The sequence below is a fragment of the Mugil cephalus genome, chromosome 5, assembly GCF_022458985.1.
Source record: "Mugil cephalus isolate CIBA_MC_2020 chromosome 5, CIBA_Mcephalus_1.1, whole genome shotgun sequence".
NCBI classification, from domain to species: Eukaryota; Metazoa; Chordata; class Actinopteri; order Mugiliformes; family Mugilidae; genus Mugil; species Mugil cephalus.
This window is the reverse complement of record NC_061774.1, coordinates 8900338-8925150: the sequence shown is the minus strand read 5'-3', so window position 1 is coordinate 8925150 and position 24813 is coordinate 8900338. Positions and strand designations below refer to the sequence as shown.

The 24813-nt window shown below is 42.2% G+C and overlaps 1 protein-coding gene across 3 annotated transcripts in view; it reads left to right on the top strand.

Annotated features, from left to right (window-relative positions):
* The window catches only part of fgf13a (fibroblast growth factor 13a), an 86846-nt gene that overhangs the window by 401 nt on the left and 61632 nt on the right, over positions 1–24813 (top strand). The window contains exons 1-2 of one of the 3 annotated variants that reach the window (XM_047585276.1): positions 494–1097; positions 1393–1555. In XM_047585276.1, coding sequence (XP_047441232.1) covers positions 1507–1555 — 49 coding nt within the window. In that variant the 5' untranslated portion in view covers positions 494–1097; positions 1393–1506. Of the gene's footprint in view, positions 1–493; positions 1098–1392; positions 1556–24813 lie in introns of those variants that run through there. The other 2 variants (XM_047585273.1, XM_047585274.1) reach the window with 2 other exon arrangements.

Genomic DNA, 24813 nt, shown 5'->3' with positions numbered 1-24813 from the left:
AAGTCAAAAATTTTCAAAATGAAAATAGTTGACATTGGGGTCTGTGAATAAAGAAGCGCGGTGGAAGCACAACGAAATCACTACCATGGTTATGTAATATGTCACTCAGGGTGAGGACAGACTAAACCTGCATGTTGTAAATTTAAAGCAACCGTTTTTTGTTTGTTTGTTTTTTTTTTTACTGTTTATTAAGTCAAACTTGGGTCAACCTTTGGAACAATACAATTTTTAGAAACTTTCCCAGCAAAGCACCATTAAAATGTCTCCAAACTCAAAGTACACAGACATTAGGAAATGTTGCAACCAATGCTGCATGTAGTTTTACATAACATATAGTGGTGTATCTTTCACATAAACTACAGTTTGATAAATCTATATAAACAAAAATATTAGTTAGCCTATTATTTTGTATTGTCATATTTGATCCTCCATCGATCCACATACTGCATTTCATAAAGCGAAAGGAAACGGCTCAGATCGCATTTTAAGAAAATGCGCAGCCGGGATGTGAATGGGATAACGCATAGCTCTGCCAAGGCAACTGAATGAGAGCAACAGCAAGATGGTGTGCGCCATGCAGCACAGCCTCCTGCTTTAATTCTTCACCACATCGACCGCACTGCTCACACGCTGGCTGCATTCATGGATGGAGAGGCTCGTTCTCATCACAGCGGTGATACCGAGGGTCAATAAACAAATGTCCACTGTGTGAATCGGCGCTGTAACGAGTGGAGCGCTCTCGCTGTGTGTATCCTGTTGATTCTGCCCACCGTGCGTTTAGAGGAGCTCGCCAGAAGAGAAAGCCCCAGACGAGAAAACCTGGTCGCAGACGCTGCACTGGATGGCATTTCTCCGGGGGTTCGTTAGATAGGACGGCTCAGTGACTTGACTTCTATTTCTCTTGACTGGAGACCTCTGGAGGGGGGAAACACTGCGCTCCATTCCGCAGCTTTTCTTTTTTTTTTTTTTTTTTGCTCCTCTCCTTTGTCACAGTAGAGTAGGTCGTGATTTTTGTATGCAACATAACGGGATTCGTGGTGGGAGCGTTTCCGTTCATCAATGTGCATTGATGTAGCAGAAAACGTGGAGGAGATAAGGTAGGTTAAAGCGTGGCGTTAAATCACTGAAAAGGCTGCGCATTGATAGACGTGCTCCGGCTGATTGTTGGTGTTCAAACTGTATGGGCTCTTTGTCTTGAGGTGTGCGAGTGTGTTAAGGGAGCATCAATAGTTGGATGTTTTCATTGATGTCTAATTGATAAACACCTTGCAGTACGGATGGCTTCCACCACGGTACATTGTCTTGTTCTGTGGCCCTGTGACCAAACACTGCTCCTGTGTTATGACAGAAAGAAAAAAAAAACAATTTTGATGAATATGTCTCTCCTAACAGAACCCTTATCTCAGTACCTGGGACCTGTGGTAAGGATTTCATTGAGGACAGTCAGCAACTGGGGGGATTTCCATTCTTATCTAAATCGGGAATTACTCATCCAAACTGGGATCTATGAGCGGAAAAGTGGCGAAGCCTAAAGAAGACAAGGATGCTTCCAAGGGTAAGAGGAGAACCTTGCCTTTCACAGACTGTCTTATCCACAGCTCACAGGTCTCTGACTGCGACCATGCAACCATTCCTCCCCTGCATGGTGCTCAAATCACCCTTTGAGGTTAGACTGACTGAATAGCAGCCATTGGATGGTGAACCATTTCCCAGCACGGTGCATGTGGGTATTGCTGTTTGAGATGTAAGCATTTGCTCCTGTAGGCCTATATGCTGCACGATGTGTTTGTCTGAGATCACATGCTTTCAGTATGTTGGAGACCTGTAGGTGTTAGTCACAGGATGTGCATAAAAACGAATTTTACATCAAAGCTAACCCTTATTATGACGTTGAAACGATGACGGTGATATCCCTGTTGTGTCACTGGCATCCTGTTGAAAGGTCCCTTTGTGTTTCTCTCTCTCGCATCGCACCCGCATACAGTACCGAGCTCTCAACGCATCTGTGCGAACACGAAGCGCGCAGCCTAGTCGCTTGTCGCATAGCCAGAGCTTGCGACCCATTCGTGAAAAACGGGGGGCCATATCTCGGACAAAAGGGGAAGTAAACTGCCTATGCATTGCCATGGAGACAGAGCGGAGACAGGGTTGCCAGAGAAACGTGGCGGGACTCGTCACCGTAAGCGCTCCATCCACACTGGGGATGTGCACGATACTTTACGCACCGGCACACATATTACTACACTTTTGTCTCTGTGGTCGGCTCCCTATTAGGCAATTGGGAAAATAAATAAATAAATCCATACATAAATAAATAATATGGGACTGACGGGAAAGCTGTCTCATTGCGTCAGTAGCTACTTATTTGTCTTTCGACCGTTTTGGGGGAACAGGATTAATGACCATTTCCCAAAGATATAAACACGGCTTTTCAGAGTGTAATATAATAGCAACCAGCATTTCCACTGTGGCAGCGTGCCAACTGCTGCCCTCTTGTTTATTTACAGTACAGCAATAGGATACAATTGGATCTCCCCGTTATCATGTTCCGGCTCTGTTTAAGGTGCTCACAACCAATCAATAAACCTAACTGGCTTATTTTGGCAGCAGTGGCGCAAGTGATGCTACTATGAGTGATATGCAGGAAGGATGGTGACAAAACGTCCAGTAGCACGTAAACACAGCCCAGGTACAAATAGTTCATTTATTTATTTATCAGTGTATAATTAGCTTCTAAGATAAGGGTATTTAACCTCATCTACTGTCTTCAGAGAACTGGACTGTAAACCCATGCTTAATTGAGACAAAGGATCCAGTGTTCCAATTTCATGCCCTGGCCTCTCTGATTCATTTATTGATGTATCTGAGAAGCTTTCCTGAAATAAAAGATAAAGTTTCATTTGTTATTTCATGTTTCTACTCAATCTGATGTTAAAATGACAACATAGGCTTGGATTATATCTTAATAATGTAATGTAAATGTGCTGTATGTATTGATGCATATATATGAACATCGACTCATTAAAGGTCTACAGCATCTACTCTCGGCCCGAGATACAACATCCTCACGAGAACATTCAGCAGAGCTTGTGCTAGTTTTATGGATGCACGACAAAAAGCCAGAAACTGATGTGACTCCGCTGCCCTCCAATTTTAGAAAAAAAGTGTTCTTTCTCTCTCTCTCTCTCTCTCTCTCTCTCTCCCTCTCTCTGTCCCTCTCCCTATCTCTGCATCACTGAGAGGGTTCACTTGGTGCCAGCTGCCCTTCATCAGAGACTTGAATAGCACAAGAGCAGGGAATTGCATGGGGAAAATAACTACTGACCCTGCCAAAGTTCGCAGCCACCTGTCCCACAAATTATTTCAGGGAAACAGTCCATTAAAACCAGAACCACCTGCCATCTCGACCAGTTTTTCCCCCTCAAATCCTTTGGCCCACAGAAGTTTCTGATTGCCCTGCTTTTTCAGAAATGATCGTCTTTTATCTTACCTCACTGGGCTTCTAAAATTATACATGAATGTATAATGCAGTGCATCTTGAAAGTAATGAAACTAAAATTAAGTTTAAAATAAAACAAAAATTCAGTTTTAGTTAAAAACCGTTTTAAAAAGGTTCCAAAATGAATAAAATCAAAGAAAATAAAAATCCAACAAAATGATACTGGGGTAATGTCTTGGTCTTGGTAGTAATCATCTCAAAAATACAAATTAAAACTGTGCAGTCCAGTGACAAAATCCTTCTTTTGCCACAATGTATATTCTCAGGCTCGGCGAGTTTGACTTTTATGACAGAAATCTATTCTCTCTTTGTGTCTCTCAGAAAGGCCGCAGGTTATTCTAAAGCAGTGCATTTAAAAACTAAAATCATGCAGATGCAGAAGGAAACAGAGACAGAGAGAAATACGTTGGGGGGAGGAAGTGGTATGTATCAGAGCTCCAGTATCAACACCACTGAACTGTGATGTGTTATTTTCCCCCTGTCCTTGTGATGCTAAGTTGTGCAGACAAAGTGACGTGTCAAAGCGTGACATAGGCACTTTCTCGGCTTTATAACTTTCCAGAGTCTGAAAACTTATCCGGAGCTCCTGTGCTTATGCAATAACAGGGTTGTATTTTTTATTATGCAGATATATCCACTTTAACCTTTAACTGTTGTGACAGTATTACAATCAAATCATATGACCTCCATCCCATTTCACAGTCCCAGTGTAAGAAAGCCAATACACAAAGTTTTATGCACACTTTTTTTATGTAATTTTTTGCCTATAAATGCCACATTTATGTGAGCAAAGAACTTTGACTGCATTTCTATCAGCCCCCCCAGACCTTAATGCAGTGCGGTGATAGACTTCCCTCTTGGGCTGCAAGTGTCAGCCAGTGGATTCATGTCCGCCTCGAATAGCAGGCCTGGGTATAGCAGAAGGCATAAGTCTTGCATATTTTCAGGCAAATTCATTCAGCTCATGGCCAGCCACAGAAGTGAATCAATAGATACCAAGAGAGGAGTTTGGAGCAGCTTCATTAATCACAATGCAGGCAGCTCTGTCTTCCACAACACTGACACCTGCTCTAATCTAATCAGCAAAACCAGATACCGTCTACTGTGTCATCAAGACCTTTCAATCTAATGACGCTCTTCTCAGTAGCCTATGGTAAAGGGAGGATTTGTTTAATTGTTAGGTAACAATTTTAGACACAGTCCGGTTTTATTTGCGAAGTGAGATAGATGACTGCAGGGAGATTTATTGACAGATGGGACCTGTATGAGCACTTTTCATGTCGGTATTATGAAAATGAATCACAGGATTTTGCAGTCATCTTGTCAGGGTCATCCTAAAAGATTTTTTCTTTTTACATACTGGTGCACTGTTCCTTTTTTCCTCATTTGTATCTTTTATAGTAAACGTACAGTCTAAAATATTCCCCTATATTGCCTTACAGCCTCCTTAATTTAATCAAACAGGTCATTTTCTGTTTAATCAAAGTAAATCTACAACTACACTCGAGGTTGTAGAGGACATGAGGTATTTGTGGTGTCGGAGCGTCAGAGTTGCTCCCTGTCAGATGCTTTCCCGGTACTGACGCAGATCCGGATGCACAGCCTGGAGGAAACCAGCTCTCCTCCTGAGCTGAGCCGAATGCCACTCAGATCTCTGAGTGGCATCAGTGATCTGCCACTCTCCATTGCTGACTTGTGAGCTGATTGCTTGTGAAGCTGATGGCTTCAGAGTGACCCGGGATGCTCCGCTGTTCTGTGCATTTGCGTCTATTTCTGAATATCGGTTTGTTCTTTGACTAGAAAGTTGTGTCCTTTTGAGATGCGTACACGCAAAACACAGGCAAAAACGCACCTGCGATCCTATTAATTTCTTAACTTTGAACCGAAACACACTGGCAGTCTTGCGTCATCCCTACCCCCAAATTCTCTAAATACCTGACAGTCGTTGCATTAGTCAGCCTGCTACTGGTAATCCACAGAGCTGCATGTCTTCTGAGGTGCATGGCTGTGTGAGCTGTCCCCTATGTGACAACACGCCTCCCCTGACTGTTAATTTGCCGGGCCACGGAACATGTGATAATATGTCATCGGTATTCCCGCAAGTTTTCCCCCCCTTTCTTTATGTCTTTCTCTGTCCCTTTTCTGTCTTATTCTCAGACATTTATTTTCTTGTCATTTCTTGATGTAGTAATATTGCTCTTGGTAGACATTAAGTTGGTCGTGTCATTTGGCTCTCACTCCCAAATTGTGTCACTCAGAGGGACTAAAGAGTTTTAATCCTTATTAACCTAAAGGCCACGAATTTTGCTAATGTTTGACGAGGAAGCAGATGCATGCATGTGTGATGATCCCCGAAACCACAATATTTGCCTGCATTAGTGAAATTTTAGCTTTGTGTGACACACAAGGTTTTTAATTTTTTTTTAAATTTATTTTTTATTAAATTTTGTGTGTGTGATTATCTCTGATGTGCTCTCTGGCCTGTGTCCATCCACTGACGTTGAACATTGCACACAATAATAACGTATACCTAAACGATTTCATTAAAATAATGGCATGCATCCGAATGCAAAACAGCTAATAGGTGTGGAACGAGAGCTACCTTTGGATTACTGCAATTTTACTTTCAGAAATGCACTCAGTTCTGCAGTAGTTAATCCCGTCTAAAGATAATCCCTCATAGTTTTGGTTTTGTGTGTCAAACAGGCAGATAACAATAAGTGATGTGGCTCCATGAGGCCTGAAAAGTGGAATATTTCAGAGTACGGTGGCTGTACATTTAAAACTATGTCACCTAAGGATTTACGGTGACGTCAGTTATAGAAACCTGCTAACCCGTTCTTGCAGCTGCTAGTATCAGTGAGCCAAGCCAAGGTTAGAAAATTTCATGATGGCTTTAGTGGGGGAAGAATCAAAAGACTTGACGGTTTTCAGAATAGCCTATTATTGGCTAAATTGGACAAAGCTGACATCAGCGGAAAATGGTCCTTAACGGCTTTCCTCTCTGCTGCTGCTTTGAGGAGGGAACGCTTGTTTGGTTTCTGGCCTTAAACTCATCGTATGAGGGGAGACATGACAAATGCCAAACAGAATCAATTCCTCCTCTTGTAATACCTTTGCCAGGCATGTGACAGTCTAACTATGAGTGTTAATGGACTCATCGCCTGGTCAGATGCTGTTATCCCATCTGAGATGAAAGAAAGAGCTCGTCTGTGTAACGGAGCATGTGGCAGCACTGACTCATTTTTCTGAAAGCCTTCACACCACCTTGAGCTCGCTTTCAGATCGTGTGCAGCCCTGTGCCACATGTAGGTCTGCAGGAGATGCCTTCTTCATTTATATTCAAACATAAGGCACCGCTGAAGGTCTGTTCAGTAAATATTCTCTTTAAAGAATATTTACAAGTGGGGTGCTAACTTCAAAAAAAAAAAGAAAAAAAAAAAAGCGCAGTCAAGTAGATTTCATCATGTTTGCATCAGACTAGAATCCTATATTTTTGGAAAATACCAACAGTGCTCATTTTTCATTTTTTTTTTATGCACAGTGACATCATGTATGACACTGCAGAGAGCTATTGGAGGTTATGAGGGCAGAGTGAGGTCACAGAAGCAATTACAGCATCCCAAGGTTACTGTAAAAGCCATGGGTTGCCATCATCATCCAAGGCCACCTTTCCAGAACCCAGAAGTACAGGAACAGCCGCACATAAAATCATTGTGAAGAGAGGGCCATTTTCTGTGCAGAGCGACAGCAGTGAAGTACTTCTGTCAGGATTTGAAAATCATAAAATGTTCAGGGGTTTTATGGCCTGCTGGATCCTATATTTTAAATCACGCTCGGGATTAATAGTTGCTCTGGACACGAACTAATTAAAGTTGGTGAAAATTATAAAGGGGATTAAGGCGAGGTAAGAAAGGGAGGAGATAAGGCCAGAAGAGGGGTAATAAACAAGGTCTACAACGGAGCAGTGTCAGACAGTGTCGGACTGGGCATCGGGCCTCCGTACTGCTGATGGTGAGGCTGAGTGATTGCCTCAGATTTGAGCAGAATGCAGATTAGTGAGCGGCACTTTCTTAGCTCTGGGGCAGATTTTAGTATCTGAAGTGAGAATTCATGAGGAGGACGTCAGAGTAGCAGACCACCATCTCGTCTACAAGCACGGACAGAATAGTTAACAGGATTACCTGCCTCTTGCTCCCTTCCAGTGCCGCAGCCGATTTCGCAAGCAAGTTACAGCCAGGGCCAGACTTCAGCTTGCGTCAGTGTTCCACCTCATCATTGCTCACTGCCTATGAGAAGAACCATCAGTGTGGAAAGCAGAACGGAAATCCTGATCTGACCTGATGGGCTGGTAGATTATGGAAGATAAACGGATTTGTTTTAGAGGCTGGAAATGGCCCTATCCACTGTTGTAACCCTTTGGCCTCTGTGAATGCCAAATGTCAAAAATGCCAAACTTTGCATTATATAAAAAAAAAAATCCTGGAAAATATTCCTTAATGCATAGCAGTGTGTGGCATGTATGCACGAAATAGCAGTAAGCAGTTTTAGTCCCCGATGCCCACACTGACAGTGAAGAGCAGGGGTTTATTTTGAGTCTGAATTTTGTGCACGGTGACAGACAATGACATATGAATCTTGGTGTATTGTTCCTTTCAGATAAAGGGAAACAAAGTCAGTGTGCACAAAAATAAGATCATGGTGCAAAATATTCTGGGAAACTGTTGAGGAAGACACGTGTTTAGAAACTGGATTACTTGAAGTAATTATTAGCACTTCTGGGTACCTGCATTCCACATTTTTCTAACAATGTCGACCCTATACCCAAGGACAGTCCCCTCATTTGCATAATAAAGCAGAGATGCATAACATAATGTAAAAAACAAAGGACTAGAAGAACTAGAAGAAACGGCAAAATAATGAGATACAAATCACGTAAAAATATAGAATCCATCCCCCGGAAACTAGGATAGCCCCTGAGCAGGAGAACATTTATTTTACGACCATAACCAAGACAGAGGAGTCTGTTTTATGATCAGTTTACACATACTGTTAAAGGTAAAAAAAACAGCAGGTGTACTTAACTTAAAATCAGAAATGTGTACAGTGAATTGATTCCCATCTTTGGACCACGATTAATGTGAGGAGGGACCAAGCCACTTAGTATTGGTTTCCCTTAAGTTGGACCGTGAAAGATGATATATGGCAGGAAGCCATTAGCATCATTCCACAGAGAAAGCTCATTCAGCATTGATGAGGACGGGTGATATAATCAGAGCAAAAATGTTCAACGGAGGGAAAAAACCAAAGAAATTCAGATACGATCGCAGTCCGTGAAACCTAGAAGTAGCAAATGTCAAACTCGCAACTGAAACGTGGGTGTGTGCCTTTTGTGTGCGCCCGTGTGTTAAACGGAGTAATATTTTAGTAGTCACTGTGTGAGAAAGATGAAGCAAGTGTTAAATTCAAGTGTGCCTTCTGTTTGAGGGGTGTGAGAAAGAGCGGAGAAGAAAGACATTGTTAAGATGACTGCTAAATATAGCAACGATCCTTCACTGGTCCCTGAAGCCAATTTTACACAGTCTGGAGCAGCGAGCATCACGGCTGCGCTGCCTCATTCTCATCAGGGAGATGTCATTTACATAATGAGATGCTGCCACGGCAACAAAGCCCCAATAAGCATGGGGAGTGGGAGTCAGTCATAGATACCAAGGTGCCTTCCGTACACGCGCTGTTGTGAATGCACCACCGCGAATGGCGTCACGCATGCTCTGACAAACATATGCTCTGAGCCTGGGTGAATCCATATGGAGAGGCACACTTGATTGGGAAATAAAGGGTGACAAGTCCACAGTAAACAAGCAGTTTCTATACTGTCATTTAAAGGTACTTAGGATTAGACTGAGTAGACTCCACTACATTTAACTGAAAGGTTTAGTGACCGTGTCTAAGAGAACACAAAACCGTTTGTGTTCATGTGCCTTTAAGTCTATATGGCAACAAAAGCTGATCAGAGGTATCACGATTAAAAAACAACAACAACATGTGTATATTTATCATAAAAATGTATGTATTTCCTCAAAATTGTGCCATGAGAGATAAACATGCAGTTAAGGTTTTGTAGAGTTAATTCTCCCAGGTTGGAATTAGTTTTTCCGATTATTCCAAACTTACATGAATGCGCAAACAGCAAAGCTTTAACAGGTGCAACTTTCTGAATGAAGAAATATTTAAATAAGAAATAAAATTTGCTGAGTCATTTACTTGCCAGAAGAAATGATTCTTCGTCTGTGTTGCTGTGATGTGAATCAGAATATGTGTCAAATCTGTGTGTTGGGGAATCAGATTAATTTACTTTTATTTTACAAAAAATAGAATTTGTGTAAAAATGTAAAAGCCTGGACAATAGACATGTTTCTATGGATAAGCACTGATTAAGTACATTGGCCTGGCAGAAAAACATTTCCATAAGTTATATCTCAAATATAATATTTAATGGTTTGAAATATCCTCTGATGCTGATGTTCTACAACCATTAACCTCGTTAGCCTCTGTCTAGAGGGCAGTGTGATTCACTTTCCTACCTGACAAAGTTTTTTTTTTTTGTTTGTTTTGTCAGATGTCATCAGAGATTCTCTGCAGTGAATGATCCCGTCGTTTTCGGTGTAATTAGAGGAGACAAGTCTCTGCCTACACTGCAGCACAGAGAGAGAAAGATAAAGACGTGGACAGTGAAGCAAACGGATGAAGGGAGGGAGAGAGAAAGAGAGAGAGGGAGGGAGAGAGACGGCAGTCAGTGGTCTAACAGTAATCCATAACAGCAGAACTGGCTACAATAAAGAAGATGAACAGTGCTGTAGGCGAGATAAAAGGTTACGCGCAATCCCGGCAAAATGCTTCAGCTGTGCTTAAAGGTTACAGTGGAAAATGAAGACGGGGACAATGTTAAATTGCTTCAATTCATTCACTTACTGAGGCTCCTCACTAGTGCCGACTATAATATCTGGAGGAGTGCAATTTTAAATTCCAGCTTGAATTTACTCTTCTGATTAACGTCGGCACTGTGTCATTTCAGATTTGCAGATGAGCACACTTGATCTAAATGAAGCACTGTTCAACAGTTGCTCTGTAGCCAGTCCTTGTGTTCCTGACCTTTATGTCACGTCCATGTGTTTGGTGAGCTGCGTAATCAACTGGTCATTTGTTCCCCTCTGCCTTATAAAACAGACACATTGTGTTTTATTTTTTATTTTTTTTATATATATATTGTTTGATTGTACCATTCAGAGCGCAAAGACTTCTGTGTCACAGCAACCTTTAGCACACGTTTGATAGAGCAGGAAACATACTGAAACCCCCAACTACCGTGTGTGTGTGTGATTGTGTGCGTGTGATTGTGTCAGTGATTGTGTGTTTTCCGCCGGTGTTATCTCTGGATTCTGCAGGGCGTTCTGTTTGGCTGTGCTCTGTAGATCAGTATGGACAGCATCTGGTGTTTGTTTATAGCGCAGATTTTTCCTTCATGTTTGTATTGTGATCGCCTGTTGTGCGTTGGACAGTACATATACCGATCTATATATGTATATGTGATTGTGAGTCATGAGTCATTGGGTTTGTTGTTGGTTTGTTTGTACGGCCAATTTAGGATCACCCACTAGCCTAACAGGCATGTCTTTGGACGGTGGGAGGAAGCCGGAGTAACTGGAGAGAACCCACACAGAGACAGGGAGAACATGCGAGCTCCACACAGAAAGGCCCCGGTCAGATTCGGACCCAGACCCAGACCTCCCAGTGCTAACCACCATAAAACTGTGCTGCACGCTATTTCATATAATAAACAAAGCAGTCGCAGTGACATTTCTTACATTGTGAAATTATTACAGTTTTTAAATAAAGGGTTGCAGATTGGTATATAACTAACTATAGACCCTTTCACAGTTTGTAAACAATGTGACGTTTGTTGTGGGCGGGGCTTAACTGGATGCCAAACATTTATAGCACTATAGCCTGTAAACGGCGGTTAGCATGTTTCAATGACCTGTTTTGGCAAGAATGGACGAGGAAAACGCATATTTTAGAGAATACACTAATCTCTGTGACCATGAGTGTTATTTTAAAAAGGTGACTGCGACTGATGGGACTATTTTCACCAACTCCTACACTCTCGCTCACCGGTTGGACGATTTGACCAAAGGAGGCCACAGAGGGGACGAAGTCTGGTCTGTCTTTATCAAGTGAAGCCTCTCCAACAGAGATGATACAAGAAGTGGAACCGCTGTGGAGAGTAGAGAGTAACGTAGTAAATGAAACTTCAGCTTCGACACCCATGAAACACACAACTAACGTTGCGTTACTTCACAGTTAGCATTAGCATTAACATGTAACAAGAATCCCCTAAATAATGATTAACTTAACGTAATTTCAGTTATGATTTATTCTAACTCATAACGTTTTCCAGGCTGAAACTGATGATGCATCACATATTAATCTGACCTGATATGAAGTGTGGCCATTGTTGATTGTCTCAAATCCTTTGTGTCTGGCAGTGTCTGGTATGTGATAAAACTTCAAGTTAGTGATTTTTATTTTTCAGTTTTGGCACCAAAAAATACAGCAAAAAGACATTTTCATGATTGAAAGTGACAGTGTTCGCCTCAAGCTTCCCTCTGTTTTGTCTCCAGTTAACACTGTGAGGTCACAGTGACGTAGGCCATGAAGGGGTCTCCTAGACTGTCCTCATGGACGCACACAACATTTGGAATCAATCAAATAATCTCCCACTATAAGGATCATTTATGAATGGTGTACATCTCAAATAATTAAGTCAGGATAGACTGCCTGGCAAATTCAACCCAGGATCTGAAGGCAACTCTGGAAACAGTTGGTTAAAAAAAAAGGATTCAATGTTTCAAACTGGATGCATCTACAGTCAGACAGAAAGGCACACATCTGACCGGCACAGGAAGAAGAGTAAAACTGCAGTTTTCCAATGAACACTTGCATGTGCCCACATGCTACACTGAATGAGTCCTGTAGGATTATTTCTTCTCTCAAACGTCTCTCCTGCCCCATTTTTTCTTTTTCCTGTTAAACCTTCACTGAACAGAAAGAACAAAGGAGAAGTGAGGCTGCACCCATAGTTTTGCTGCATAGTAGTATTTGTGTGCAAAATAACATAATCTCAGCCACATCTGGTTCCACGCACCTGAACACACATTCATGCTGTATCCTGAATAATTGATGAACAACCTTTCAAACGATACCAATCTACACAGCAGGTCCAAGCTACTGCGACAATTTTCTCTTTTATGGAAAGATTTGATGTGTCATGAATGTTGGTGTGTCTGTTCAGAAACTGAATAGCGACCCTGTGGGCATTTCTGGTAGGATGAACAGAATGTGTCGTTAACACTGTTTGGAGGCAGGCCTCACACTATCTCTAAAATCAGTCACCACACCGAATAAAAAAAAACACTTGCACAACGTCCTTAGCCGTGAGACACCCAAAAGCAAAAAAGACTAAAAAAATAATTATTATGGTCTTGTTTATTTTCTTGTTTTAATCAGAAAAAGTCAAAAACGTTGGCCGTTTGACATCTCTTTGTTTTTTGTGGTACAGACCTCCGTCATCCATTTTGGGCCAAATGAATTCAGACTTTTTCAAATGTAGCTCGTCATTGTTCATTCACAGATTCTAAGTGGAGCTCTCGCTCAGAGGAGGACTTGTTTAGGGGCGTTTAAACACGGTATGTATAACATGCTCTACTGTTGCGGTTTCTGTCAGTTAAATGCGTTGGGTGATGCTGTATGGTATGTGTGCGTTGGGTTTGAGTGTTTGTGTGAGTGCTCATCTCTCCACACTGCAAAGCCTGGAGGGACAGATGGCTGCTCAGTCTCATTGCGAGTTGCTCTACCGGTCTCTTGTCTTTGGCTCTGGGTCTCCATCCTGTCTTGGCCATGGTCTCACAATAATACCCACATACTGGATCCATACAGTCTGCAAATACACATATGCACATTTTGAAGTATCTGGGTTCCTTTTGCCCCGCAGGCTAATCAAGCTGCCTACTCTGCGCTAACCACTAACCCTGCTGCAGCAAGTGACCTGACCCATGCAGGAATCCAAACCAGCGTGCTAATCGCTGCGACAGACTGCTGGCTCAGCAGTTTTTTTCATTAAGCACAATGGCACTGCATTACTTTACCACCGTATTCTAAAGCCTACAGAATTTGTAGCGTTAATGTAAGTTTATTTTTGGGAAGTGAAGGAACATTGAAATTAATCTAAAATGCCCATGCCCTTCATTCATAGTTGAATCAATGTAGCATTTGAATTTTCTCATTCTCATCTTGTATAACTGCTTGTCCTCTGGAGGGCCACAGGGGCTGGCCATCGCAGGGCTAACACATTTCTTTGTTCATGTACATCGATTTCTGTGTGGTTTTAAATAACCAAATATTCTCTTCTCAGCTGTGGCGTTTGTAAATGCTTTTGAACCTCAATTGCATCGCGCAATTATTATTTCTTCCCTGAGTTTGCTGTTCTCAGACAAATTCACCCTATTGAACTGCATGTTGGAAGGCAGTCCTGGTCCCTGATTGTGTAATTACCCACTACCTTAATAATCAGGCACTAATTACCAGCAGATTGCAAGTCCAAATGAATGAAAGGAGAAGTGGAAATTTGCCCTGCGTAAATCTGGCCCAAGCGATCTACAATTTACAGCACAGAGACGGTGGAGTGACGGGAAGGGCTAATACACTACAGCGGATTTGATGAAAGCTCTTCCGGCTCTGCTCATCCAAATAAACCCAAAAAAATGTGCGGGCAGGTGTGGTAGGGGTGCGCAAGGGCTTTTTATTTATTTATTTATTTTTTAATCATCTCCTTTGTAGCACAGACAAACGCTGAGAGTTTACAGGAAGCACAATTTTTTTGTATTTGCTCCAGAGCATGAACACACATACACACACATAAAACACAGACACTTAAATTTGAAATCAAAATCTTGTCCGGACATAATTACAGCACGCCTGATGTCACGTTTCTCACCCGCTTTCCCGACTATTTTGAGCTGAACTTATTAAAGCTGTGCTGCCACTAATTAAGTTGTTTGTCTTTGCAAAACGATCTGCACCTGCCCACTGCCGCTCACTAATGAGTAGTTGTGCCACGGCACCCTGCCTGATGATTGAAGGGGAGATGAAAGCGAAAAAACAAATGAAGGAAAAATGACCTGATGGTGAAAGATTTTCCAACAGCCAGAGCTGAGGCTGTCGTACATGGCGTTGAACCGTGCCAACCGGAGCTTGTTAACAGGCGGCTGCGCGGGTTCTCCGAGGTGCTGCTGCGGAGGCCGCAGACAACACAGGTTTCTTTAAATTGGAAAGCAGTGAGGTTTGAGGAGACGCTGAGCTATGCTGTTGCACACCAGAGTCCCCGATACAAGTATGCAATTAGAAGCAAGAAAAAGTGTAACCGATGCTCTGAAATCGTCCTTTTGCCTCTCAAACTACCATGTCCTAGAAACCTGAAAAACGCCTTTAGTGATTATTTAGTGTTTGCTGTTTTTATTTGAGGGAAAATGAACAAACATCATAACAGTAATGCAACATGTTCCATTTCTGGATACTAAGTACTTATTAAACTAATGGAAATGGAAGGCCAACAATAATTTTTGCATAGCTTAAGAAGTATACCTATTTATAGTTTTGCATATATACAAATACTGTGGGCAAATATGGACAGTGGAAAAAGGTATCATGCTACAGGAAAAGCCTTTTTTTATTTTTAAACTGCAATCACAGTTTCCCACAGAGAACAAACTATATCCAGTAACCTTATACGCTTTGGAAGTCAGTACTGATTCTTTGAACATGGCCAGGACCAACCATTTCATGTCAGTTTTTGTGTACATCTCGTTTGCATTAGTGCTCACAACTGTTGCATCTTATGTGTTGATGAGCACATTAAAATTGACAAAGAGTAAATAGGAGACGGTAGGTATTTTATCCTTGTGCTTTCTAGCTTTCTGGCTTTTCCTTTGAAAGACCATAGTTAGAAACTTTACCTCAGACTGTGTAAAACTTAATCCTCGGAGGTGGGTGTTGTGGGAGCTGGTAGAGACCTAATGGCTTTCCCATCTGCTGTGTCTGGACCCCGTGCCCCTCCATGTGATCCAATACACAACAGGGCTCGAGAGCAGTCGGGTAATTTTAGTTTATTCTTAAGGCACTGCGTGAAACAAAGTGCAAATGTGTACATGCCCGAGTTCATATTCACGCGAACTTTGTGGGTGTCTGAACATATACTGCATGCACTACACTTTGCATGCAGATGTACGTGTGTGTCAGCTGTGAATATTCTGTCGGGGACGAGGTGGCAGCGTGTGAGCGTGTGCCGCGGTGCACAACCAATGATTTCTAGGGTCCATATTCAGGTGTTTTTATTCAGATTTTGTCACCGCATAGAATTAAACCCTTGAGTATCGTTTCGAGCCAAAATGCAGAAATGTCCTGTACACGGAGTCTTGTGTCGGTAGTGTACGTTGTTTATGCACAGGGTTTGCATGGCAGGGGCCCCATTGCAAGCTGTCGTGGTTAGGTTACTTCATGCGGCCGCGCTGGCCGGAGGGTCCCTCTCAGCCGCCCTCACTTCTGTCTGTCTCTCCAACTTAAAAGCGCGCCGAGCTGTAGGACACTGTCTGTGCCAGTAGCAGTCTGAACGCTGACGGATGTCTGCACAGATATCCTGTGACTGATCTCACTGTCCACCTCCCCTCTGGTTTAACCCCTGCGTGGCCAGGCGAGTCGTAAAGAGGAATAAATCTGGACTAACACCATTAGTGGGGTGACTGAGCGACACACGTGCACAGACCTGCTGCAGTTAGCAGCTCATTTGTGATTTTAGTGGATTTCACTGAGACGTATCTATAAATGCTCCAATGACAATTCGTCTTCTGTAGATTTTTTGCCCTCACAAAACACACTTTTATTTTATTACTCCAAATTTCTTCTAGCAGCACATTAGAACTCCCTATTTAGAAAGAGAGTACATCTTTCTGTCTGCTATGCCTCCCATAACCTCCACCACTAACACTCTTTACATTGGACTCAGTATAACACGACTCTTAACTCCTCTTCTCCCTCCCTCAGCGGCACTTAAATTTCATGCTGTCAGATTTTATGTCATTCAGCTGGCCAGTGCGCTTGTAACATCCAGCGCCAGGAGTTTTACGGTTGACTGTCTGTGTTGTTTGCATCGGGGCTGGTTGCTTGAGTGTAGGGTGAGCAGTAATAACTGCGAGGAGAACTTGTGCCAGGAATGCCGGCATTATGCCTGCTGTTAACATATCAGCTCATGTTATGAAACAGGACTGTGGTGGCAGTTAGCAGCCTGAACTCTGTTAACCTATTACCTTCACTCAGCATATCTTATCAGATGTTGAAGAATTACTGAAGAAGATTTCCCAAAAACAAGACTTTGCAATGAAATTGCAATTTAGGTAGTATTTTATCTGTTTGCTTTAACATTTTCCCCAACATGAGGATGAAAAAGTCTCCTATGCACATTGGGTAACGTGTTTTACATGAACAGAAGCAGCTACAGGGTTTAGTATTTATGCCTCAAACTGAATAACTTACTTACTGGCAAATAGTGAAACTAATCAAAAATTAAAATTAACGTGCAGTAAACATTAAATGTCAAAGGACCCACGTCTACTACCTGTAACTCCCCCTCCACACACACAGTATCATATCTCACTTCTGTATTCGTCCTCTCTCTGCAAACTTGTGGGATTCTCTCGTTTTCAGCCTTCACTAACTTGCTTCACACGCTGCATTATCCACACACATGCTTCGCTGTCACATCACTTTGTACGACTCCTAATGTGTTTCTGCGCAGGTCTGAATGGGTTTCGCACAGACATGCCACATAATGCCTGTCCACATGCACCCGACGCATGTGAAGCAACAGTGACTGCAGCAACACAAGAGCATGGGTCCCAGGGTGCACTGGGAGTGCTTGAGGAAATGTAAGCAGCTTAAGCAGTCCATGATGTTGTCATCTCTTCTCAGCTGAGCTCCCAAAATAACAGGCCCTCTGGGTACAGACTGGCAGAGCTGAGCAGGGAACAGTCAACAGAAAGACCCAGAACAACTTGGCCCAGATTGGACCAGATCGGACTAGCCCATTTACTTAGTCCGTTTGGGCTCAAACAGGTCTTTTTCGAGCGGACAGCAACAACAGTTCTATCGAGAAATGTGCATTGCTCAGCCCATTTTTTTCAAAGGGCTGAATGCGGTGAGATGTTTCCCGAGAACCCCTTTGTTTTGCATAATCACCAGCTCACGTGTTGGGCACTTGACTTTAATGAGTGCGCTTTTTGCCTGAGCCTCATGTGGCTGGTGTGTTGGTCGTGATGCCGTTGGCAGCGGAGGTCGGATTAACGCGCCTCTATCTCCCGCATACTTACACACAAACGCATACCTACTAGGCCCCATTAAGTCGCAAAGTGTGTCGGAGAAGGAGGACTCCACACTTCCACTGAGACAGCAGACAGAGAAGAGTGTTTAAGTCTCTTCAATGCCCCCCTTTCTCCCATCTAGGTCATAATGTAGGCTATAGGCGAGTTCATGTATATTCTCAGTATGGTAACACACGGCAAGCGTGCCTGCAAATGGGATGGACATAGAGCTGCCACCTCTGTGTGCCTCCCACATACTCTCGTGTTTGACGTCACCTGCGGTCATGGACATACTGTATATGATATATATGGCGTGTAGGGCTTTGTGGATGAGCTAATTCTCACCTCTAAATACTATGCTCCATTATTCATCAGTGACAGCTGAGCTTGGTAAAGATGACAGGCTATATCTGGAAAGTAACATTTGCACTTTACAAAGAAAAATAATTCCCTCTTGAATATTTTGCCACAGTTATGTTGTTTCCCCCTAATTTGGCAAATGGAAAACATAGCATTTAAGCAGGAAGGAATTTATAAAGTATTTGACTTGTTTTTATTACTGACTCCAGCCGTTGGTGTTCTGATTTTATACATTTTGCATCTCTTTCATGTCAGCAGCAAAAAAATGCATTTGGTGATTATGGATGCGTAATTATATATACGATATTTCAAAAATAATAACATAAGTAAATTTTAGTTATCAATTGGACCCTGTAATTCAGTTCAGAAAATAAACTCCCAGCTCAGAAAATGAAATAAATAATAAGATTAAATATTTTGTGTGACTTGCCTGTGAAAGAGCACTGATTCCCCTCATTACACTGCTGCACAATTCCAAGGTAATTGGCAAGCATGTTAATAAAGACAGCTTCTGGCATTTATATATATAAAATAAAAATGAATGATTGAATTAATGTAAAATTCCAAATGGGAGGATTGAAACTAAATTTAAGAAAAAAATAGAAAAGAAAAAAAGAATTGTAAAACTATTTTTAGGGGCCCAGATGGCACACGAGTGAAAATTCTCACCCACTCTAGTGGAGGTGAATTTCACAGTTGAGGAGTTTTAGCTTATGCGCCCCAATCATGTGCAATTGTCAGTGTTCGCATTTGGGAAGCGATTTAAGGATAAAAAGACACTCTGCAGCCTACACGCTACCCTGGTCTAACTGTGGGACGTGACTGAAGGATTTAATTATTCCAAAGTGTGCCAACAAGGGAAATACTTAGGCAAATGCAGTTACTATTTTAATAAAAAACACATGTTTCACTTTTTTCATATTTTGTCTTGACCTTACACCTGAATTCCAGAACATATACTATATATTTTCTCATCTCCATATGTCACCACTTAGCCAAGGTCAGAAGTCTAATTGCAAAAATCTCACGAGTGCAGCATCCAATTTTAGTTGTCAAACCCAAGGTTGTGGTCAGTTGTTGCGTTGCAGACGCAGATTTATTTAAGGCACTGATTGGTCGCTAAGCTGTCATCGTGCTCTCATACTCAGAGTGCCATGTTCACAGTTTTGCTCCTACAGAGAGTTGGTCCACCTGTTTATGACACAGGTCAGGGGGCAGGACATGGAGTAGGCTGAAGGCATGGGGAGAATGATGATGGATGCTGTGATGTGGTGGTGATTGCGTCTAGAGAATTTCTCTCATCTTCTGGGTACATTTTTTTTTTTTACCAGGATGACCCCTGAGGTGGCTGTGTGTGACAGGTGGAGGGATAAAAATTGGGGTTTATGTCTTGGCAGAAATGGAGTTGGGTCATTGGGGTCACATAGCCTGCTATATTCAGTGCTCTTTTATTAGAGTTCACAGTTCATTTGTTTGTGAAAAAATAAAACTAAACCATGATAAAAATTTGACACTTAGAGCAATCCACATAGAAAAGACCAAGGATAGCATTTGTCAGTTATTTGTCTTATGAAGTCTGACTACGTTCTCCGGGTCGCCTTGACTCTTTTTGTTTCAGTCTGTCACTCTGACTGTCTCAGAGTGGTGCTGTCCTGAAAGACACCTCCCATTATCTCTTGCTGCTTTACCCACAATCCCCTGTGGATCATGAAACTGCAGGCCAGCAGCAGGAAGGGTCATGGGAAACCACCGCTGCTCACTCTGTTGATTAATTTTCCTAACCTATATTATTAAACCTCGCTGTAAAGCTGTTTTGTGATACATGTTGCACCATTACATTTTTCTCTACAAGGTTTATCTAGTAAAATCCACAGTATCTACAATGTCAACCAAGCTCACTGTCTAGAATGGCTAATTGACCCTAATGGCTTTTTGACCTTCCTTAGTGATCAGAGTTACATGAAAAAGTTAAGTTAAGGGGATTGTGCTGGACCAGAGGTGCTTTACGTAGTGAAGCAAAGTCCCTCTGGGTTTGATGCCCTCAGGCCTTAATGGAAGTATTTGTGGTGAGGTCACATGAAGGACAAAGGCTAATGCAACCTGCATTAGATTTAAACCTGATAGACTGCGGGAAAAGCGCCCGTTACAAGTCTGTGAGAATGATGTGTACAGTTGTAAGCTCCTCTATTGTGTCACCGGGGGGACTATATTAATGTTTACTGGCTTAGGTAGAATGTTCTGACATTAATAAGAGCAGTGATGTAAAATCTTCACACAGGGAACAGCAGAGTAACAACCTCTAGTCATAATACTTTGATGGCTTTATGGAGGTATGGAGGGTACCTGTGTGATTCCTGTGGACCTGTATGTTGCTTGAAAAAGAAGCCTCGGGACTCTTTTTAAAATTCTAGGTTATTAAATCAAAAACTATTAAATCTGAAACACTACTGGCCTATGTGACAACAATTAGGTGATGATAATACAATATAAAGCATGCCTATCACCAAGAGCATTTCTTTCTTTTAGAACTCTGAAATCTCTTCTAAACATACCTCATGTTAAGTGCCATCAATAAAAATACAATATGTTAAAAAGAGCCATTCCACTAATTTATTTCAAGGAACAGTTTGTGCAATGTTGCGTAACCTGGGATGTCTGAAGATTACTGAAGAAAGAAAAATCAACACAAAAGCTTGTGTTGAAAACTAAACATGTACCCATCATACTATCACAGTGCCACACCGAGAAACAAGTTAAACCCTCGAAACACTGAATTAGTTTTAAATTAACAAGAAGAAGAGCAGCAAATTCTCACATTTAAGTACCTGGGACCGTCTTAAATTACTGACAGAAATATTGGTAGATATTTAAATTAATCAACTTGCAGCAGTATTAACAACACTTGTACTTGTCAGAATAACACTACAGCTATAGATTAACTTTCACACACAGTAATACATAATCTGTTTTACATACTGCATTTAAGATCAACCATCCCAACAGCTTCTGTATGTATGGTAGCATAATAAAGGAAATCTGAATATTTTATTTTATAATCCCATTTTATGCAACCGTGACAGCTGATCTCGAAGCCTTTATACAAAAGAAGGCTAGCCTGATAGTAATGCACATGGCACTGATAATGACCTCCACCGATCTGCATAATGTGTCGGGGATGAGGTAAGATTGTGGCTGCGATTCAAAACAGTCACAAGTGTGGCTAACTGGTCATCACATGTACTGTGAGGCATGACTTCGAATGACTGCTGCACTCCTGGTGTTTTTGCATGCGGTAATATTATGAAGCGCTGAGGACATTGGGTTCATTCTTAGTATCTCTTCATCTCAGCTGAATGGGACATCTGGCCCTTTTGCAATACACGATAACATGAGGAAATGGATGCCGTATCAAGAACCTCTCTCTCTCTCTCTCTCTCACTGTCATCGTGGCAGTGTGGCATTTGTTTTGAGTGCGCCGCTTGGTTTTGTGTTAAAAACAAAAGGGCAGCGCTGTTAGCGCAATCTGACCTATGAGACTCTTGAGCGGACTCATTATCTCCACCTAACGGCTGCCTAGATACGTGGTGATGGCACCATCAGATTACAGTGATCTTGGTCTATATTAAAATGTAAGGACATAGCTAGCCTCTGCGTGCCCATCAACATTTAATAGCACAGGCTTAAAAAAACTGCTGTCACTGCTCTTAGCATGTCAAAATAAAACACAGTGCGAAAGCACTCTGCAGAGAGTGAATCAAAGCCTCTCTCGCCTGCTGCAAACAGCCCTTTGCTGCACATACATGGCCATCAAATATTTAACATACCATAGCGTAGCTGACAGGGATTTCTGCTGCACGGGAGCAGTAGACAAACAGGTCTTTTTATTCAGAAGTGTTTGTTGATGTCTACCATTTGTTTCACAGCTCAAAAAAAGTTTGCAGCACAAGAGCATGCAGGCCTTCCTCCTGCTGACAGAATACGAACACCATCCTGGCACGGACTCTGATTCCCCTGCAGCTTGTTTTGAATGGTTTGTGACAACGTTTTGAGAAGAATAAACTCTGACTCTAAGTGGCAGATGAAGCCCGCTCACAAATTACTCATCAATGTCGGCACAGCTAACCGTTAGCTAAGACGTGGCAGTCGTTAACGCTCAATTGGTACAATTGTTCCTCATTAAACAACTATTGACCACATTAATAAAACACATCCCGCGGGGAAAATCAGACTCTTCTGATCGATTTATGCGACACTGCAAACATTGCAGTGTCTCTGTGGCAGCCATTCTGTCTCTTTTCAAGCTGCGGGTGTTGTCATGGCAGTTATCTGCAACACTGAGGGGCAGTTTAGTGTTCTGTGGCCTCAGCGTATGCTCATTAGTGCTGGCTGTCCAAATACATCCCAGCAGCTGTGGGACAATTAATGAGGCAAGAGCACAATAATCTATGTGTGCTCTGGGATGCGGGCATGGGCTAGGTGCTTTATGTGATGTATTTCAGCTATGCGTTCATCCATCAGCCCTCTATCAGTGGGTGAATACGTGAATGAAATCACTGAAGTCGTGTGAAAAAAGAAGCTGGAACATTTCAGTCTCGCCCTCCAGTTGCTTTCCTTAGCTCTACAGTGTATCCACTTCTAGAAAACAGTTGCAGGGCAAGAAGCGGTTTTCAGTTACAGAATCATTTTCACACGGTCAACAACTGGTGGTCTCCTTTTATTCACACCGTCCTTCCCTCTAGCTTTCTTTCTGTCTCACGTCGCACGAAAAATATTCTGGCAGCTGATGGAATCATTTCATTTATTCATTTATTCATGTCATTACATTTGTTGACACAGAACAAATAAATGATTCATTCATTTTGAGGCTGAACTGAAAATCAGAATGCACTGGAACTCTTTTAATCCATTTTCGCCATGACATGTTAGACTTCTTGTGCTAGATATATGTCATACTGTATTTGTGAATTAGGGGGATATGGACAAACCCTCTCTGACAACACGCATAGCACCAACCATTGCTATCTTGACAGTGTCTGACCCCGCCTAAGCTAATTCAATAATAGGTGAAGAGATGAACCAAGAGCTCTACTGAGTTTGGCGACTGACACCTAGTGACAGTTGAGGCCACTCCCTGTTCAGGTGTTACTTTAGTTCTTGATATAATTTAAACAGGTGAGTAATATAGAAAAATCCCACCCTTTGTAGGTGTTGTGAATTCTGTCTGTAACAGGCAGTGTTTATTTCAGTTGTAAGGTTAAGCATTTTCATATGAAGGTCTAAAGGGTTTCATTCATTTTTTGGAGCCAGCCTCAAGTGGCCATTTCAGGCACTGCAGCATTACTCTTTGATTCAAGAATCTGCCCTGGAGGTTGCTGCTTGTTTGAAAAACACCGCAGTGATAGTGCAGATTGTACGTGTACAGCTCGCATGTCTTCAAATATGTACTGTAACTGATACTGTGATTCTATAAAAGGATGTGGCAGTAAATATTGGTGATGGTGGATTCTCCTGCTTTGCAGTGACACGCATCTATCAAAACCATTCCCACTTTAAACCTGCGTGCCCACCGTGATTGATGCTCGCTGTCAAAATGAACGAAAGAGTATAAACACAGAAAGTGTGATCATATTTTCAACTATAAATCAAAGCCGATGGCTACGGGTCCCCTTCACCTCCTGGATAAGCATACAGCATCCAGCTTTTTGTTAGATCTGATTGATAGGCCTTGTCGAACGACTATTAGTGCCTAAAGCTGAGCCATTACAGGATGCAGGATGATATGACATGATGACTTTGATACTTCATGCAGACTGAAAATAAAATGCTATTTTTAGACACTGTTGGATTGGCCTGTTCTGGACAAGAATTGTTGTCAATGAAACACTACCACTCGTCTGGATCGTCACCTGTTGCCAGTATAAATGGCCGTCAATACCAGAAATGGTGTAGATTTCCCCTTCCACACTTGTTGTGTGTGTGTTGTAGGGTGCTAGCGTATGGCACGCGTGGGTGGTTTGATAACGCTGAGTAAAGCAGCTGTCTTAAGCAGTCTTCCTGTGTAATTGTAATCCCTCTGATCAGGCTCTCTGTAAACACCAGATAGTAAACCTAGCCCCGAGCTCAACTTGGCGTTGGACAGACACACATGCGCTCTCTTCTTCTCTCCCTCTCTGTTTCACGTACTTGCATTTTGATACGTGACATCTGAACTCGAAAAACACAGGATAGATGATAAATATAACACTTGATAAAACCGGCGGCCACTTATAGCACTTGTGTTTTTGATTGGTCACCATCTGCAGGACTTAACGTGATGACCCCCCAGCATCCCTCCTATATTTGCACAGATGGTGCGCCTTGCCCTATTTATGCTTATGGTCGAGTATGATTCTTGTAAAACCCTCAGTTGGGATCAAAGTGAGAGGGAGGGAGAACTACACTCCGTGTATCATTTTTTTTTTTTTTTTTTTAAATCCGTCAAGTGCG